Here is a 16,518-nt window from a genome sequence, read left to right as displayed (position 1 = left end):
CTGGCAGGGCACAAGAGGGGACCAGCGTCATTCAGTCACACCTACCTCTGGCTTTCCCTCTCTGAAAGCAGCCTGGAGCAGGAGGACGAGGGATGGAACATGCCAAACCCCAGCGTGGGCCCCCAACTTGGGCAGGTGGCAGCACCCAGGAGAAGGGACGGGGGCTCCTTTTCAACATTCAGGACATTGTTTACAAACCAGCAATGGGCTCTGTCATGCTCTGAGCACAGAGCATTTCTGTTGTTCTACCCACTGCGAAGAACCCTTGCATCAGTGCTTGTGAAGATAAAGCAGGCTCTGGTGCTGCTAATGGTGGCCTTGGTAGCCCGGTGGCTTAGGAGGCCTGAGTTCTGCAGGACTCCTGCCTGGGGAGGGTGGGTGGGTTTAGCGGCAGAGCACTGGGCAGTCTGGGGTTCTGGAACAAGGCCACATGGCTTGGCAGGAATCCCTGTCCAATTGGCTCTTGCTGCACATACAGTTACATAGACAATGGATGCAGGCGCGAGAAGGTCAGAAATCATTTGGGTGAGCTGTGGGCTTCCCTGGAGCAGTGTCACTGCCTCCACATTTACACTCACTCTCTCTGCAACTGCCCGCACCGACTGGATACTGGTCCCATAGAGATTGTCATTGAACTGCCCAGCCTCTATGAACTTGTTGTCCTGAATATCTTTCTCCATCTGTTCTCGGGATACAACAAAGTGATAGTCCTGCCCATCCACCTCATTCTCACGCCGAGGCCTGGTAGTGTCTGAAAGAGAGGGGGGCTTCATGAGACAGAGCCCACCGCAACCAGGCACCTTCCCTCCTCCAAAGCTCAGCCCGCACCGACAGCAACCCTACCTTGCCTCTCTTCGCCACCACATGGCTCAGATGCAGCAGGCAGGAGAAACAGCGGCTGCCCAGAGCTGCACTGGATCACTAACTCACCACCCCAGAGACACACACAAACACCAACACTTACGTGGCACACAGGAGCCAAACTTGTGTGGAAACTCGGAGATGAGGTCATCGTTGACTCGGTCTTTCATTGGCCCCAGGATGATCACTGGCCTCGCATAGTGAACTGGAAACAAGAAAAGCCACGACCCTGAGGCTGAGTCTCTGATCCTAGTAGCTGCTCCCACACTCACTGAAGCCTGGAGTGGGCCATGTGGCTCCAGAATACTTGTGGTCAATACACCACGGCCATTCACACAGCACTCACGCTTGTGGTCTGTGGAAATACTGAAGGCTCTTTTCCTGCAGTGGGGACTAAGCTCAGCAAAGCTCCAAGTCTACCCAAGGACAGAACCCTTCTCATTCTAGAACAAGGACACCTTTCCCATGCACACGGAAACAGCTTCCAGGGACTTGTCTTTGGGCTCAGCCCATAGAGTGCATCAGCAACACGCACAAAGAGGCAAATGGTGCAGAACACAATAGTGCTTATTACCTCTTCTTCTATGTGCCTCCACGTGCACTTCCATGTTCGCTCCTCCGTTAGAGCACCCGAATTGTTGCCTCAACACACCCCTCTTCCCAAGCCCTTCCACCACAGCCGCTCAGACAAGCGCGGAAGGCTGACCTCAGCCGGGATCATGGTGAACAGTGGCCCGCAAGCTGCAGGGGAGGAATGCACCTCTTCTCCACAGGCATGCTGCTGGCACTTACGCCCCTCGTGTCTGGAGATTATGACATGCTAATCTCTGGCTGGGGGACCAGCGAACTGCCGCTCACGGGTGAACAGCTGCCTCAAGTTGGTACAGATGAAGCACCAACAACGTGCTAGGTGTTTTAAAAAGAAATGGGCCCTCCCAGCCTCCGGCCCCAGGCACTCAACCTGACGCAGTCACGAGGGGCAGCATGGCTGGGGCATGGATCAGACAGAGTGTGTGGGTGGCCTGTGGTGAAGGAGGGCACTTGGTCCCAGGAGGACCCAAGGCTCTGGAACGGCAGAGCAGAGAGGGCTGGGCTGGCGCAGGGCGTTACATTTTTAGCAATGGCGGTTTCAGAGCCAGCGTTTCAAGCGTTTGCCATTTACCAAAGAGGCATGTCATGAGCAGTGTCCGCTAGCTGTGTGTAGACACTTCTCAACACCACCACACGCTGTAGAGCTGGGACTCAAGACCACCGCACACTCCAGACCTCATCCCATACTTACTTTCTTGCCGTGTCACTGGTTCATATGACAGGATAGTGTCCTCTTGTCCTTCTGGAATAGAGCCAGGGAGAAGCAGGTAAGTGTTTGCAGGGGCCTCTCCTGCCTCAACCCTTTGCCACCAGAAAGCAGCATGAAGGCAATAGCCAGCCAGGAGCCACCACACACAGAAGTGCCCCCAAGGCCTCTGGGTTGCCCGCCCCACCAGACAGCAAAGTGCACAGGAGAGTCCCAGCCTGGAGTGCTGCTCCTGATCAGGACTGCCTCAGGGCGGTGTTCCATTCCAACTGTCCCAGGAAGACCCAACAGTACGTGAGCGAGAGCCATTCCCATCACACTGCTCCTGCAGCCAACCCAAAGGCTAGTCTGTGGCCAGCAGGTGGGGCTGCACTCTAAGCCCAGCTGGCCCATGACTTGGTCACACATTTGCTTCATGGCCGTTTGTCTGGAATACTTGTGCAAACACCAGAGGGCACTCTTTCTGCAGGCTGTGACCCAGCCTAAAGACCAAGAGTCCTCCCCTTCCCATGACTCCCTCCAGCCCAGAGGGGCAACCTGGCCGCTATCTGCTTTGAGGATCCTATTCCACAGCCTGACTGCTCTCTGGGTTACCGGGCTGAACGACACCTGGAATAGCCACTTTCTGGGCTCAGAGCCAAGCAGGACCAACTCAGCCATTCATCCTTTCTGGCTAGCTGTATGGAACCCATTCCTCTCCGTGTGCGGGGAGACCATAAGCCCCAGCTCCCATCTGCTCTGTGGGGACACTCCAGAGACCCTGGATCCCTGGCACCAATTTCCCTTCCTGCTGGGTGCTGGCTGTTTGAAGCCTTGTGGGAGGAAAGGTGCTGGGGACACTGCCCTCATTACACACACTGCTTCGGCTCTGTGCTCGGCCATTCTGAGCTGCCTGACCACCACCACCACCATGTTTGGTTCAGAGCATCCCGGCAGGGCAAACTGGGGACACGGTGGGGCAGCAGCAGTTCCTAGCTGGAAGCGTCAGATGTGCAGCTGCAGCTTTGTCACAGGAGGAGAGAGACGCCTCGGGCAGAATGCGCGTTATGGCTGCAGCAGAAGCTGTTAGTCCCCCTGCAGGGCTTGTGCTGTAGATGGGCTGCAGAGCGCTAGCAGCTGGTAGAGATCTTCCTCTCCGAGCACAAGCTTTCCAAGACCTATGGGGTGTTATCCCAGGGGTTGGAAGTCAGGACACAGGAGCCACGGGGCACCCCAAAGCCAGAGTGCTTGGGGGCAGAATCTTCTGCTGGGACAGCTCCAAGAGCGAACCTTAACACCTCATGGCACCCATGTCCCTGCATCCCATCGCTGACACTAGGGATACTGCTAACCGGCCCTGGTAAAAAGCTCCCAACCCCTCGAGGGAGCTGGCCACAACATCTCTAGGACCTTCAGTTCAAGTGGCCAAAGGAAGCATCGGCCTCCGAACAGGAAACATCATGGGGACAACAGAGGAGTGAAAATGCTTAGAACACGAACACACACACACACACACACAGAGACACAGAGACACAGAGGTGAGAGACAGCAGGAGAGAAAGACACTTACTGGAACTGCTCTCGCTGTCACTGGTGTTTGATGTCACGCCCTCTGCAAACCAACAAGAAAAAGACGCCAATTCAGAACACCTGCAGCCAGGAACTCACGAAGGGCACATGGGGTAGGAGACAGACAGTCACCGAATGCTAGTGGCCACAGGACACAGGTAGAGGGCATGGGCGAGCACAGCCTTGGGGCCCCCACAGCCGATGGCAGCCTGTGGACCCAGCGAGACTCCTCTCACAGATTCAGCCCCCATCCCTTACTCCTGCATTAGAACTGGCATTTCCAGATGTAGGGCATCACTGTAGGAGGTTCATTTCAGGGTCCTTCAGTCAGTAGCTTCAACAGGGAAATCCAGTTAACTATGTCTGGGGCACTTTCACGAGCGTGAAAGGGAGAAGATGTGAACGCCGGAGGCAGGGCTTTCTCCGCAGCCAGTAGGCACGAGCTCACAGCTAACTGGGTTCCCTTTCCCCAGGCAGAGTGCACAGGAAAGGAAAGCAACTCAGCGTGAACAGCTCTGCCCTGGCAGTAGTAATGGCCTCCCCAGGTAATGCACTAGGCCTCATCCTGCATCGTCTCCAAGAGCAGGGAACTGGCCCCCCTTGAGGATACAGCATAAACCCACACAGAGAGGGGTGGTGCATGGGGCAGGGCCCTGCCAGCTGTCCAGTCAAGTTTCAGTTTGAGAGTCCCCATTGGGCCAGGTGTCATGCAGGGAGGGGGAGTGGAGGAAGGAAGCTGCCGTAGCACATGGATACACCTGCACAAACCCTAAAGCAAAGTGCAAGTCTGACAAGGGCCAACCAGCCAGGGGGTGGGAGGGAGGAGAGAGACTCACAGAGACAAGACACTGACAAGACGGAACAGAGTTCGGGGCCTTGCTTGTTTAGGTCATTTCCAATGCTGCGGCCCCTCCGCAGAAGCTGGGTCACTCACTTGGCCTGCACCTCCCCCTGGCTGCATGCTCCCAGGTGCATGGGGCTGCGCTGGTCCCTAAGGTGTGGGCAGCCATGGGACTGCTTGCATAAAGCTGGCCTCTAACTGGAAGCTGCGAAGATTGTCTCCCCAAAGGGAGTCAGTGAGTCAGGAAGAGGAGCAGTTCCACAGCTCAGGGTACATGTGCAAGCACCTGGCACGGAGAGCAGGCAGGTAGCACTTCACAAAGCAGGTAGCTGCGTCTTGAAGTGCCTGCAGGCCAGGTCACTTGTCCCTGATTGCATGCCAGCAGCAGTCTCCAGGGCAGGCATGACACTAACTCATCTGGGCTGGCATTAAACCAGGGAGTCAGCCGGATCCAAGCTCCAGCTGTGACCATCAGTCTAACAAGAGGAAACAGAGCAGCTCACCCTGCAATCTGGAGGGACGGGGCACAGTCAGGGCAGGATTAGGGAATTCTAACTCTCCACATGAGCAGGCACAAGGGGCAGTTCTCCCTCCCCCCAGAGCCCAGCCCCCTCCACCTCCACTGATGGGGACTGGAACCCACAGCCTCAGAACCAAGAGCAAAGCCTTCAGAGCGCGTAGTGCTGTACATCAAGAGCAGCACTCACTCCCAGTGCCTGGATCCCAGCCTCCCCCCAGGCACAGTGCCAGACATGGAGAGCGAACGATGTGCATTTAAATGAGACTTACTCAGGTTCTTTGCTCCATAATAATCGTCACTTAACCCAGGGAAGTCCTGATTTCATAGACCGCAGGAAGGGGCAGAGAGCCAGAGAGGGGAGTAAGAGACAGAGAGAAGAGAGGAAGAAGACAGAGCCAGGTGAGCATTAGTGACAGGAGTGCAGAACAGCTGAGAGCTGCAATTGCAAGTGAGGTTACAAAATTCAGAAGTGTCTTTGCTGGGGCAGGCAACACATCCAGCCTTTGCACTGCGGAGCTGAGCAGTGTTCTCTGGCCCAGCCAATGGCCATCTCAGGGCCTTCAACCAGCCCCCACAGGGCTACGGGCAGCCGTGCCAAAACCACAGCCCAGAGACCAATGGTACCAGTGTGCCAGACTCCTTCTCAGGCTACCTGCTCTTTGAATGCACTCTGGAAGGTGCTCACTGAGGAACAGTTGGCCTCCTGGAGCAGGCTAACACATTCTCCACCCTCCTGAGTGAGCTGCTCCAATTCCAGAGGTGCTGTTGGCAAGTTGAGGGGAGGCCTTCCCAAGATTGTGGCTCACTCAGCTTTTTGATGGACTGGTGAAGGCCAGGTATGTTTCATCTCCCACTCCAGGTGTCTGAGGGATCGTCCGTGCTCCAGAGCCCTCTGCCCACACCCACTCTCTAGTACAGTCCCAGGTGGAGCCTTTCAGCTTCCCTGGAAGGGTTGAGGAGCACTTCAAACTCCTCTGCAGGTCTTTGCTTCAGCTCCCCATATCCCAACATTTCCACATGCGGAGCGCGCAGGGGAAGGACTCTGCTCCCTGACCAGCACTCCACAAGCAGATTTAGTCAAGTGCTGTGAAGCATTTCAAGGGAGGGAGACTGGCTGCAAGTTTCTACCTATAACAGGAACTAGACAGGGAGTGGGGTCCCATTTCAGCCTGTCCTCACCCCCACACCGTGAGCACATGCTAACCTGGAGCTGGCAGAGAATGGGCCCTCAAAAAAGACGTTAGAGAGCCCAGAGGCAGGTAGTGAATCCCCTTTAGTCATGAATTCAGTTATGTTCCACCCTCTACAAGCAAGCCACCACCCACCTCAACGACCCCAGACCACAAACCCTTCCAGGAGGGAAAGCAGCAAGCCAAGCCCCCTCCCCAGGGACTCTCCAACTCCCCCACCAATCCCTACAACCACTGGTCCCAGGCATGTTGGTGCACTGTCAGCTGTGTACCCTGAGCAGAGTGGGTGCTGGGACTTAACAAGTCGCTGGCAAAGTGGGGGAGCCGAGAGAGGGGCCCTCCCTCCCAAGGAGGGTTTGTATATTCATTCAGCCAGTGCAGTTTGGGTCTGGCTGACCTTAGTTCTGACACCTGCAACCACACATAGGCAGATGCATCTAGCAAGTGCACTGGGCAGCCAAATCACCAACCATCCTACCCCCGAGGCCTCGGAGTATGCAGGTGCACACACAGCTTTTATGGCTGAAGTCAGGCCCAGGAAGGAACAAGGGGCGTGCTGGACTTACCCAGAGCCAGATTTTCAGAAAAGCGCAGCAGGCTGGGTACTGAACTCATTTGACAATCTGGCTACTCTCTCCATAAACACACCAGAGGGAGATCTGTGCCAGTGAAGCGAGACACCATGCAGGCAGTGTGCGGACAGGCTCTTGGCCCTGGCCCCAACTGCACTGAGCCGCAGAGCAGAGACCATTCAGAGCAGTGCACCATGACATGGGAATACAGCATGGCAGGTGGATTTGCTCTGCTTGGCCCTGCCTCCTCTCCCACCCGTGAGGACCACAGCTGCCGACAAAGCACCCAATGTATTACTGACAGCAGATGATGTGTAGCAAGTGCAGAGGAAAGACAGCGCAAGTTAGGAATACCTCCCTCAGTGGCTCACTGGCCAGCAAGTCCTTCTGTAGGAGTACGTCGTAGGCGGTTTGCGTGTTAAACCCTTCAGCTCCTCAGAGGACCGTGGTCCACACGCATCTCTCTGATTCGAATAGACTGTGCTTTCCTAAGCCAGAGTGCATAGCCCTTTGCTCCCAGACACTGTGCAGTTTTCACCACACTGACTTTTTAACACATGCTCAGTTCAACTGTTGCTCTGTAGAGAACGTGCTGCGGGGGGCGGAGGGGGGAAGCCTCTGACCGTCCTGGTCTCTCTGCTCCATTTGCCCCACTCTGAACACCCTCCATTCAACACAGGGGATTTGCCAGGGGTGTCAGAGCAGAGGCCCTGGATCACAGCCATCCACCATCAGAGCATGGCCCCAGCCAGGGTTTGTCCTCACGTGGAGCTTCCTAGCGCCATGTGGGAAGCGGGATGGGCGAGACGCCATGAATAGATGTGACCTTCCAGCAGGGAGAGTGCAATGAGGCTGCCAGCCAGGGGTTCATGCCTTACCACCCTCTTGGGAAATGGAGCCGTCCCTCCAGGAGCCAGACACACTACGGAACGTGCAGCTGTCTCTGCAGGCAGCTGGAATTCCTCCAGAAAGGGAGCCAGGCACAGGACAGCTCTGCAGGCCACAGAGATTCGCCCACAGAGGTGCTTCTGGAGCAGATGGTCACATAACAAAAGGTGGCTGGATTCACTACTCCTAATGGGTTCGTGCAGATGAGCACTGCCAGGTTCTCACCATAGACAGCAAGGGTGTTTCCCAATTCCAAGAGCAGGACAAAGGGCTGCACCCTCTCACACCTGCCCATTTACAACATTAAACACGAGCCTTTGAGCACCATATTCCCTCACCTTGTTCTGAGGGCAGGGGAAGGCAGAGCCCCCCCGAGAGCACATTAGGGGGAGAGTGGGGGAAGGCAGAGCCCCTGGCACATCAGGGAGAGCAGAGAAAGGCAGAGTAGAGGTTTGATCACGTCCTGAGAAGTTGTGAAAGGATGAAAACACCAAACAACTGAGAATGTGCCAGGTAGGTCTCCATCGCCCAGAGGCTGGACAGAAATCCTGGGCCATGGCCAGAGGCAGCTAGACTGGCAGCAGCTGGGAGAGGCAGTTTTGCTGACATAGCACCTATGGCTGGGAGTTGAGCACTAGGGAAGGGATGAGGCAGGTAGGAGAGACGTCCCCTTCTCTACAGGCAGACAGGCCGGGGTTGGCTTTGCCCAGGGACACGCATTGTTCTATGCTCTCTCTATAATGCCAGCCATGGCTGTGATGGCCAGAGCTCAGCCTGAGTGCCACTGTACCTGGAACAGCTTCGGAGGAGAGGGCAAGGCAGGATCTCCGCTTCCACCATTGCTATGCAGCGGGAGAAGAGGCAACACTCCATTTGAGTCTCCTGAGCTTGGGAAGCCATTGCAGGCTCTGGGTCTGTCTCTCAATATGGGTGGGAAGCCACTGGGATACTCTGGGAGGTACAGCCAGAGCTTGGTAAGCAGTTTCAGAGGGACCCATTGGTCCCACAGCAAGTCCCATCCTGCCTCTATCTGCTTGCTGAGCCAGTTCCAAATGAGAAGGCTCTCAGAACAGTCCTCAAAGGGCGGAGTCATGCTGTTTGGCCCAATACAAGGTGATTCCCAGCTATTTTGAATGGAGGCTCTTTGCCGAGGGAAATGCACTCAGCCCAGCTTGCCACACAGGGAGCAGGTGCTGGGGTTTGGGTGGGGATTGCACACTTTGCCCTCTCTGGCCAGCGGCTACTTACGTTCCTGTCCGCTGCTCTCTTGGGCCAGGTTCTCTTTGCTCTTGTAAAATGGAAACTTTCGGGAGAGGCGGAAACTCTTTTTACGTTTCGTTTTGATCGACTGTGAAGAACATGGAGATGGAAGGGAGGACAGAAAAAACAAATGGCGTTTAACGCATGCACGAAAAATTAAAATGAAGAGACAATGAGGATCTGTGGCAGGGCAATCACCCTCAAATGAAATCATGGAGATTACGTGGAAACTATAATGCAGGAGAAAAATTAAGTGTAGAGAAAAATGTTGTAGGGATGTTGGAAGGTTGACTACCCAATCCGCTTTCCACAGGAGCAAGGCCATGTCCCTAAAAGCCCCCTTTCTTGCCTGAAGTGTTGTTTATTAAGCAGCAAGGCTCTGACCTCCAGCCACCCGTTGTAGGGAAGTCACAAGCGCCTGTGCAAGAAGGTCTGAAGTCAGCTCCACCCAGCTAGGGTATTTTGTGATACACTTTTTGTTCACAAGCAATCTAGGGCTTGACCACCAGCTTATGGGGTCACACACAGTGTCATAGGGAGGTTCTGCTACACACTCGAGTGTCTTTGTCCAAATGGCCTGGCCATCCCAGGCTGCCAGCTCTGTAGATTTGTAGCCAAAACCCATGCAGCCCAGGAGGGGATCTGCTGTGCAGTTTGAACAGAAGCCTAAGAGGCAGCCCAGCCACACACAACTTGAGTCCAACTGGTCTCAGCTGCTCTCTACTCAGGAATGCTCTGCCTATCTTCCCAAGTGAGAAGCATTACAACATTAGCCTCGGATGCTCCTTGGCCCCTCTAGCTACCGCCTCAGGCCATCCCGGGCACCGCTGCTCTGGCACTTACCCTGTTGGACTCAATCATCCCAGTCCGGGCATGGAACTTCACAGTTTTCAATCGTGCACGCTCCTTCTTTTCCACCCTGATTAAAGTCAAATGAGAGAAAGCCCTAGTTCATGTGTGTGCAGCTCGCTGCCCTGCCCTGGTCCTCTCCATACGGTGCCTGATGAGCTACATTGGTGGGCAGCAAAGGGCAGAGGGTCACCTCTGCACCCCAATGGTCACCGCCGCATCCAGGGACTAAAGCTCCCTCTGGCACCCAAACCACCTGACCATGCCACCTGTAAGGAGAGAACACTTGGAGGCAGCTCTGGGCAAATTGAGCAGCTTCTGCTGTTAGCAGCGATTTGATCAGGCAGCTTGTCATGAGTCTAACCAGCGCCAGGAATCTGGAGGGGAGAGGAGCCAGTGGGGAGCCCAGCCCTCAATAAGCTGAACAGCTGAAGAGTGTGCCCTATATAAAGAGCCCCTCAGGGGGAAGGAGAGGGTGTGGGCTGCCCCTTTCCAGGCACTCCCGAGGAAGGTCAGATGGATGAATTGATAGACAGACATGTCGCACAGAGGCACACAGCAGAACAGCTTGCCTCTACGAGGGATCAGGGTGAGGACACAGAAAGCCTCTCCCCTCCCCTCAGCTGGTCCCCCTGGAACTAGGAATGGGATTTATGCTAGGTCACCGCCCTCCCGTGTGCAGAGGCTGCCCGGGGAGCAAGCTCCACTAGAGAGGCTGAATTTTGCCCCAGGCCTTCATCCCGTCACACTGGAAAGCTGCCCAAAGGACATTCTCAGTCTCTGCAGACCAGGACCCTCCCCTCCCGCAGCAGGCAGATCCGGTTCTGCCAGCAAGAATTGGGCACTGCCCCTGCAGCAAGCAGAGCTCACCTGTACCCACCGGCACCTGCACGTTCCAACCCCTCTGCCCGGCGACAGAGGGGAGTGAAACCTTGCTCCTGTCTCACACACCCCATCATCTCTTTCGACATTAAACCCACAGAAACCACAAGCAGAGCTGGTGGTTAGCTGGTTCCTCCTCTCTCTGGGCTCTGTGGTTTTACATTGGATGGGACCTGGCTCACAGACAGATCCTCAGTGGTACAAGGCACATGCTGCATGGCTCAGGCATCAGGGGTCTTGAGCTCCTCAGGGCTAGCAAGGCTGGGGACTCCCCAACCCCAGTTTTCAACCATGGCAGAGCCAGACTCTCATCTGGCTGAACAGGACCAACTGCTCTTCTCGTCTCCTCAGCTGCTCTTCAGGGAAGTCACAATCCAGGTCACTTCAGGAGAAAGGGTCTCACTGCAGACCTATCACCAACCCCTGCTTCATATTCGCCCCGACCTTGATGGTGCACAGCCCCACGGGGGACCAGTGAGAGCCGCCTCCTGGCAGCTGCCAGTGAGGGTGTCACACATACAATTGGGGGTGGGAGTCACTGGCATCACCACCACCGATGGCTCCTAGCAGCTGGAGCAGGTCCATGCAATGCCACATAGGTGCAGTCCCTGCGCTTGGCCAGATCCATTGTGGAGAATGGGGAGAGGGGAACAGGGCTGCTGCAACGACACTCACCTTTTTTTGCTGGGGATGACCCCAATCTGCTCACTTTCTCCGTGGGGGGTCACTAGTCTCGCTTGCCACCACTCATCATCTGAGGCATTGATAACATGCAGAATGTCCCCATAGGAGAAGCTGAGCCCCTGGCTTGGCAGGCAGCTGTCCCGGGTCCTGTCATAGTCAAACAGGGCTCTGCAAAGGAACAGAAGAAGTGAGACTCTCCCCTACTGACAGTGGTGCAGGCCACTCCAGCAGGCGAGTCTGCCATAGCCAGTGGCTACTGGACGGCAGGTGTGTCAGACCAGGGCAGACCAGGCAACATTCCATAACCTGCTGGGGCTGGGCACCCCAAGGGAATCTGGCCAGGGTGGAGTCACGCGTTTGGGACCCTCAGTAACCAGTTAATTCCTTATTCAGACCTGGCTCTGCTGTGAGTAACTCTCCCAGCTGGAGACATTGACCCAACAAACAGAAACTGCCTGCATAAGCCCAGCCACCCGCATGGTGAGCCGTTTCCTGGGCAAGTGATACCCCTGCTATGATAGAATTTGAGGCCCCTTTGTCCCCCTCCATTCCAGCAGGACCCTCTGACCAGTGCTGTGCTCCCCTGGCTCAGAGGGGAGGGAGGCCAGAGATGTGAACAGCACATTGAAAAGATAGATTTTAAAAACTCCTGCAGGCTTCCAGGATCTCTGGTTTCCTAGTAACATAGAGCAGGTGGGTTTATTTAACCTGCCAGGGTTTCTCTAACATCCCGTAACTTCTTCAAGCAGTTTCAGCCCTAACCAACGTTAACGATAAAACATCTGCATTGTCCATACACACCACACTCGGGCTTCCCTCTCCAAGGGATGATGGGAAAATTCACTGTAGACAGTCAGCCATAAGCTCCCCTTGCTGATGAAGTATTGTAACAGGTCAGACACCAGAGACTCCTACAACATGGTGAGGGGTTATTTTCAATCATTAGAGAAGCCCTCCCGATGTGCTTGTAGAAATGTAAACTGGCTGAAACATGAGAAGAAACTGGGGAAGTAATAACCAGCAGAGGCTGTTGGACCAAGGGGGCAGGAAAAGAGATTGGGGGAGGCCAAAAGTCAGATTTATCTAATTCCCTTCCATCAGATGAACCTGCCCTCCAGATGCACACAAAGGTGGATGGACAGAGCATGGAGATGCCACCCTTGTTCTCATTGTTTAACACCACCAGTATCCCTGGATGCAAGAGGAACCTTGGATTGCAGGAGGAGGGGGGAGGGGGTGAGAGACCTGAGGCTTTGGCGCTCAGAACACAGTTGCAGAGTATGTGCAGTCTGGGCTTCTTTTGTTTCTTGAAATACCTAAACCATGGACCAAAGATCCCAAATGCTGGCATCAGCCTCACTGAGTGTGCTCACCCTGCAGGGCTGGTCACCAGCCTGCCTTATTAGACAAGAGGGACACACGCGACTTTTGAAGACACTTCTTTCTTTGTCACTTTGTGAATTAATTTTCTTTGTTACAACACTGAGTCCTGCTCCCTGCTCCAGTGGTTTAAACAGCAGGAGGCTGTACTGAGCTTGTTCTGACGCAGCCCAGATTTCCTTGAGTAAGTTACGGATAAAAGAAAGCACATCATCTCTGATCTCTCTTCCAGAGAGACCCACTATCCTCAGGTTCCTTCTTCTTGCTCCATCCGCCAGGTCTGTCAATTCTTCCTTCAGCCAATCACTTGCATTTGTTTTTTACTGATTCAACATGAAACTAGAGATTCTCTGCCTTCAATACTCCCAATCCAGCAGAATTTCTTGAGAAAGTCACGCTCCAAATCAGCTCCACTTACATTCACTCTTTCATGCAGTGTCATTTGTTCAGAAAATACATGGGCCTTTTTGCATGTCTAAGAACATTTTTTGTATTGCAGCATCAGGGTTTCCATCCTCACTGCTTGGGGCCCAGAAAGGCTCGGAATGGCCCATTCCACATCAGAGCAGTCTCCCAACAACTGCTTTCCTGCTCTGGGTTTGGAAAAGTTGCTATTTAATATTTTGTATGGGATTAAATGAGTCCCAAGGGTGCCTTTCCACTCCTGATCAGCTGAGCTGAGAAGCTAGCAGCCTTCTTCCCCTGCCCCCTCCCCCAGGACCTCTCCTTGGGACGTTTTAGGCTGGCTACATACTGTATGCGAAGCAGTAAAAGCCAAATGGCTGTAACCTACATTGTGTGTGCAATTATTAACTGACAACAAACTTTATCAGACCAATAAAGCTGAAGCCTGTGCAAGCCAAGGAATGCCACAGTTAAAACACGAGAGAGAAATATTCAAATGTCACAACACGCATTCTAAAAGCAACTCAGCTCTTGCGCTTGCCAGCTTCAATCTGCCGGTGTCCAATACCCACTCCTCCTGCATCATAAACCTTCCCAAAATAGGCGACCTCAGTCAGCTGCACTCCACACATAACCCACAGACTTCAGAGTAACAGCCGTGTTAGTCTGTATTCGCAAAAAGAAAAGGAGGACTTGTGGCACCTTAGAGACTAACACATTTATCTGAGCATGAGCTTTCGTGAGCTACGGCTCACTTCATCGGATGAAGTGACACATCCGATGAAGTGAGCTGTAGCTCACGAAAGCTCATGCTCAGATAAATGTGTTAGCCTCTAAGGTGCCACAAGTCCTCCTTTTCTTTTTGCGAACCCACAGACTGTCCTCCAGTTCCAAGCCCACTACCAGCCATGTACACCTACTCTCCATAGAGAGACCACACTCAACCCTCTCCTATCCAAACTACCCACTATGGTCAAAGAGACCCACTGTATTCTTCATGTGTATTTCAGAAACAGCTTCCTCCCACATGGAGCAGAAAACCCAATCTAGCAGTCAGGACAGGGAGGACAGCAGCAGCGTTCTCTCCTTATTTGCCCTTTGGATGTGAGTCAGACATTTCTACACCCAACAATCTGCACCCATATAAAGGCTGCAGAACTCATAGTAGACCTGTTCTCCAAGCCAGGCTGGTACACTGCTCATTTAGCAAGGAGGAGAGAAGGGAATTGACAGGCCTGCAGAATGCGTTAACCTGTCCTCTATAGGCAGGGACTGTGAGTGTTTCTAGAGTTGTGGTTAAATCCCTTGTAGATGGATAGGGACCACTACACAAACAGGTCAGGACATTTTACGAATTTACATTGACATTTTACATGCGCACATTTTATTTCAGAGACTGTGTGAACTATGAGTGTCTGAATATTTTTCTACCTTCCCTAAATAGTTCCCTTCCACACTTTTAAATGCTTCCCGCACTAACAGTTTATCTAACGTATTTCATTTACGATGCAGGAGTTCCATCGTTAATACTTCCTAGCAGTGACAAAATTACATCTAAAGTTTGATCTGATAATTTCCACTGAAGGGAAAGGAACAACATTACTTTTACTATGCAAGTTCTGAGGGGAGTGAATACCGAGCATATACTGGAACCCAAACCGCAGCCATATCCGTGCAGCTGCTCCTGCGTGGTTCCACACGGCAAGTTTTTAAATGACCTCAAATTTCCAAATCAGCGTGACCTGCTTCCTTCACACAGACACACTCATTCTGCCACAAATGAACTGTCACAACGCATGCCGCACATGGCTGCAGAATGAGACTGGAAGCCTGGCTTCACAGCCGTCTTCACTCAAGCTAGATGAAAGCTCTGTTAACTGTCATTGTAAGAGGACCCTTATGTTCACTCTAAAATGCAATTAGCTCCTAGCTTCCTGTGATCAAGTAGGATCTAACACAACACACACAAAATCCTCTCTCCCTGTACTTGTCTTTATTCTGTGGCTTTAAAGCAGAATTGGACTCCAGTAGTTCCCTGCACAGACCCTGGCCCCGGCTTACTCTCAAGATGGCTTAATCCCAGGCCTCTAATTCATCTCAGAGAGTCACTTGGCCTTCTCTCATGCAGAATTGGTCCTTGGTTGAGTTAGCAAAATAACTTTATGTCTACACAGAGCCCCATAGCCTGATGGTCTACACCGCACACTAATGACTGTCCTACTCTGCAGTAACTCTGCTCACTGAACAGCTGGGTTGAGTTTTACCTGGGCACTAGCTTCCCAGAATGATTAGCCAAGTAGTAATTTGGGCTAGACCTGTTAGACAACTAGTGTCAAGTCAGAGTAACAAAGCGGTTTGAGTGATTTTCTCCAAACTTGCAAGAAACCTTTTTTCTCCATTACCTTCTGAATTACTGGGGCGAGGCAGGGGCTAAAACTAGAGCTTCTAAGAGAACCTTTACAAGGACAGCAACAACTCGAGATCCAGTCTTTCTAGTTTTCACGTCCATCCCATGAGCCCCAGACAACACTTGTGCATTTACAATCACATTCCCCTATTTTTCATGTGTTCTTCTCTCCCCTGTTGCTGTGAAACACCTCCCCCAAGACAAGAGGGGAAGCAGTGACACTGGCTAGACACAGCATGCTGTCACACACAGGAAACACGCTGAGGCCAGAGAAACTCTTCTCTTTCTCTAATCACTTTCAGTTCCAGGAACATTAGGTGAGGCTTGTAACCGTGAAAGGTACATGTCTCAGTGTGATTTTTTAAATTGATTGTGTCCCTTTAACATAGATAGCAAAGCAACAGGTGTGCTGTGTATCTCATGCAGCCTTCTCCCAAACCATGCCCTTAAAAACTGTTTTCCTCCTGTGTATAAAAGGAGCCTCTCCTCTCCCTTCCCTGAGCACTACCCTGGAGGGGGATCTATGGCTCACAGAGTTCTAAGTGGGATGCAGTAGTGTGGGGAACTCTGTGACCACAATGAGTCCGGCATGGCTGTGGTCAGGAGAGCAACTCCTGTCCCTTGGGCACACCCCTGCTGGTAACCGCTGACGTGATGATGAAGTCGTGCAGACCCTCTGAACCAGTGCAGTCACCACAGAGGAAGCCACATTCTCCTCTCTCTCACACCTTGTTCTCAGCTTCCCTGGCTATGTTCTTTCTGTGGGATCTTTATTCCCAATGAGCATGACAAGATCTCAGCAGGAAAGACCCAGGAAAAACTCGAGGCACTAGCAACAGACATGAATCTCTCTCAATAACCGCAATCCAACCCTGCCTCCACAGTGCCATTACACAGCCACTCTTCAGAGCAGACCTGGGAGTTCAGAGCAGACC

The 16,518-nt window shown here is 53.2% G+C and overlaps 1 protein-coding gene across 6 annotated transcripts in view; it reads right to left on the bottom strand.

Moving 5' to 3' along the window:
• The window catches only part of DLG3 (discs large MAGUK scaffold protein 3), a 178,517-nt gene that overhangs the window by 9,874 nt on the left and 152,125 nt on the right, over positions 1–16,518 (bottom strand). For 4 of the 6 annotated variants that reach the window (XM_084640163.1, XM_084640167.1, XM_084640166.1 and 1 more), the window contains 7 exons: positions 11,383–11,559; positions 9,820–9,895; positions 8,965–9,064; positions 3,707–3,748; positions 2,144–2,194; positions 965–1,066; positions 579–751 (listed from right to left, as the gene is read on the bottom strand). In XM_084640163.1, the coding sequence (XP_084496289.1) occupies positions 579–751; positions 965–1,066; positions 2,144–2,194; positions 3,707–3,748; positions 8,965–9,064; positions 9,820–9,895; positions 11,383–11,559 (721 nt within the window). Of the gene's footprint in view, positions 1–578; positions 752–964; positions 1,067–2,143; positions 2,195–3,706; positions 3,749–5,335; positions 5,382–8,964; positions 9,065–9,819; positions 9,896–11,382; positions 11,560–16,518 lie in introns of all 6 variants that reach the window. The other 2 variants (XM_084640165.1, XM_084640164.1) reach the window with 2 other exon arrangements.

Source organism: Lepidochelys olivacea (assembly GCF_965140295.1).
Source record: "Lepidochelys olivacea isolate rLepOli2 genome assembly, chromosome: 9".
Taxonomy (NCBI): domain Eukaryota; kingdom Metazoa; phylum Chordata; order Testudines; family Cheloniidae; genus Lepidochelys; species Lepidochelys olivacea.
The sequence above is the reverse complement of the archived record's forward strand: the minus strand, read 5'-3'. Positions and strand labels throughout refer to the sequence as shown.